Source organism: Cucurbita pepo, unplaced genomic scaffold, assembly GCF_002806865.2.
Source record: "Cucurbita pepo subsp. pepo cultivar mu-cu-16 unplaced genomic scaffold, ASM280686v2 Cp4.1_scaffold002473, whole genome shotgun sequence".
In the NCBI taxonomy this organism is placed as follows: Eukaryota; Viridiplantae; Streptophyta; class Magnoliopsida; order Cucurbitales; family Cucurbitaceae; genus Cucurbita; species Cucurbita pepo.
The window spans coordinates 1-2,870 of NW_019648524.1; the positions used below are offsets into that span (position 1 = coordinate 1).

The 2,870-nt window shown below is 32.1% G+C and overlaps 1 protein-coding gene across 1 annotated transcript; it reads left to right on the forward strand.

Annotated features, from left to right (window-relative positions):
- Positions 1–883: 883 nt before the first annotated feature.
- Positions 884–2,822, forward strand: LOC111786695 (acyl-coenzyme A oxidase 4, peroxisomal-like; the record flags this gene model as incomplete). The annotated part of the gene is made up of 5 exons (XM_023666926.1): positions 884–1,200; positions 1,732–1,836; positions 2,192–2,298; positions 2,470–2,547; positions 2,639–2,822. Coding segments are annotated over exons 1-5 (505 nt in total), but the record flags the coding sequence as incomplete, so codon positions are not given.
- Positions 2,823–2,870: the final 48 nt, after the last annotated feature.

The window sequence follows — 2,870 nt, forward strand, 5'->3', positions numbered from 1 at the left end:
ACCTTTATATAAAAATAAATAGCAGTAATAAAATTTATAACAGTTTTTAAATAAAAATAACTTAATCGTTAATTTAAATATTTTTTTATAATTTTCTTTATCTACTCAAATATTCTTAGATATTGAAATTCTATTTTTTATATCTATAAAATTTAACATATACAGCAACAAACATGTGAGAAATGTCGAACTAACTGTGAATTTTATAGTTTTAATTTTAAGTAAAAATACAAAGAAGGTTTGTTTTTGTAACGAAAATATTGTTAAAAGATTATACTGATTTTGCAATAATAATAATAATAATAATAATAATAATAATAAAGAAAAAAAAAATCTTATACAACAAAACCTAATTACTAGCATATCGGGGCCAGAAAAAACTAAATTAAATTAGCTTCTAATGAGCGTCAAAACATACCCCATTATCTGCAAATATATACCCATGAGTTCATTCTTACATTTGCAAGTGTATCTGAAAAGACGTGAGGTATCAAAACTCTCTAAAAACTTCTTTTATTCAAATATTTTATTATTATTATTTTATTTATTTTTGTCTTCTAACTCAATTTTGACCTAATTTATGTTCTGGAAACTATAATTTAATCAATTATCCGTTCTTTAAATAGTTTGAAAACTAAATACAATATATTAATGAAAACTCCCAATTCAAAGCTCTAAAATAATAATTGAAAAAATTATCAACTACTTTCACAATTATGAACTAAAATAAAAGAATATTGTTGAAGGAAGAATGATTTCTAGATAATAAAAAATGTGAATAATCTTCATTAAATTAAATTTGAACTATATATATTATAAGCATAATTACATTTTATTTTTATTAAATTATTTAAAGCCATTTATCACTTTTCGTAATTTCATTAAATCGGAACGAACATAACAAAAGAAGAAAAAAGAAAAAACTCAATAGATAGCCTTGAATGGCGTGCCTATAACTCCTATCTTTCTGCAGGAAGGCGGGCACATGGTTCATTCGTGTTCTTTTACCAGTTCAGATCGCCGCTTCACCATTTTCTCACGGGTTTGAAAGTTCTTAGTTACCTCCATCGCTCTCCTTTTTCTCCGTTGTCGTGCTCCGATTATTAAAATACGAAGGTGGTTACAATTCTCAAGCTCACTTCAGCGTCGTTGCTTCTATCTACTTGATCATGACGGTTGACACCAAGATGAATCGCGAAGGTGAGGTGGATTCGTTGACCTCGAATCTTTTACGAGTTTGTTCTAAGAATTTATGATTTCTAGTATACAATTTTGTTTACATTTGGTTTGATGCTTGATCCATGTCGTAGCTAATTTTGTTTTATCTGATGACATGTTATGGCGGACTCGTACATTAGAATGAAATTCCATTTCATCTACTTGATTGGTTCCCGATTTCTCAAGATCCTCTGAGTTTGATAGTAGTATGTATGTGATTGTGCATTTTCCCCAAGGAAATTAGTTTGTTGAATATGTTTGATCGGTTGTTGTAGAAGGGGGGAAAATTATTAATTTTATTTTTGCCGGTTACTACAAATTCTCGATTAACACTTTACGTCATGTTGGGCTTTTGAGCGTTGTTTTAATTGTGATTATGCTTCTGCCAACAAATTGACCATCAAATTCCATTCAATTCTATGCGTGCAGTCGAGAGTTCTTTAATTATTTATGTTTCCGATGTTTGAATTATTAGGCCTCTTACTCTTCTGTAAAATTGATGAATTATTGCAGATGATAAGGACAAGAATGCAAGAAGTGCTTACTTCGGTTCACCGGCCCTGGATGTTTCTGTTGCGTTCCCTCAAGCAACTGCTGCATCTGTCTTTCCTCCTTCCGGTTGGAATTCTTAACCTCCACTGCTTCTAGTTCTATTTCCGACTATCATCTTTATTTCTGTTAGGCTTTAGCTCATGCATTTACATTTGGTGTAACTCCAGTCATTTCTTCCCAACGTATACTTGACTTCACCACGGCTCATTAAGTTTTTTTAACAATTGTGCACTCAGATTTTTTGCTTTTGTATTTTTAAAGATCCCCGGTCACTGCACATTCGGGATCTAGTAGCCAAGGGTAATAGGGTCAGTTGCTCTCATAAGTGTTGAAACAACTTTTTTACTGGTTCAATGTCATCCTTCAATTCGTTTGTTTGTTTATTTCCCCATTCTTGAAATTTGCTTTTGTATAATTACAGTATCGGACTACTATCAGTTCAACGACCTATTGACTCCTGAGGAGCAAGCTCTCAGAAAAAAAGTGAGACAGTGCATGGAAAAAGAAATTGCTCCAATTATGACAAAGGTGCTATTTTTCTCCCACGTGTCTCTTTGAAGGAAATGAAACATACTAAAAGTTGGCCTTTGTATCGGCTGCTAATTCACCGTCTAGTTCTGTTTGGTCTATGCTATGTCTCTTTTGCTTGTTTAAACTACAATTCTAAAGTCTGTTGATCTGGAAGTTTTACCTTGTCAGTATTGGGAGAAGGCAGAGTTTCCATTTCACGTTATCCCAAAGCTTGGTAACTTGTGCATTGCTGGTGGTACGATCAAGGTACCTGCTTTTTGTTTCTGTTTCAACTCTTGAATCTACGTTAAATTGTTTCAATATATCTGAGTTTTTTTTTTTTTTTTGGGCCTATCAGGGTTATGAGTGTCCTGGTATGACTATTACTGGAAGTGCTATTGCTACTGCTGAAGTAGCGAGAGTTGATGCAAGTTGTTCCACTTTCATCCTGGTGCATTCATCCCTGGCAATGCTCACTATAGGTAAGTATTTTGAATTACCTCTCAGTTATCATACTCTTGGAACTGTACGTTATCGTACAAGTTCTTTTTTTTTTTTTTTTTTTTTTTTTTTTTTTTTTTTTTTTTTTT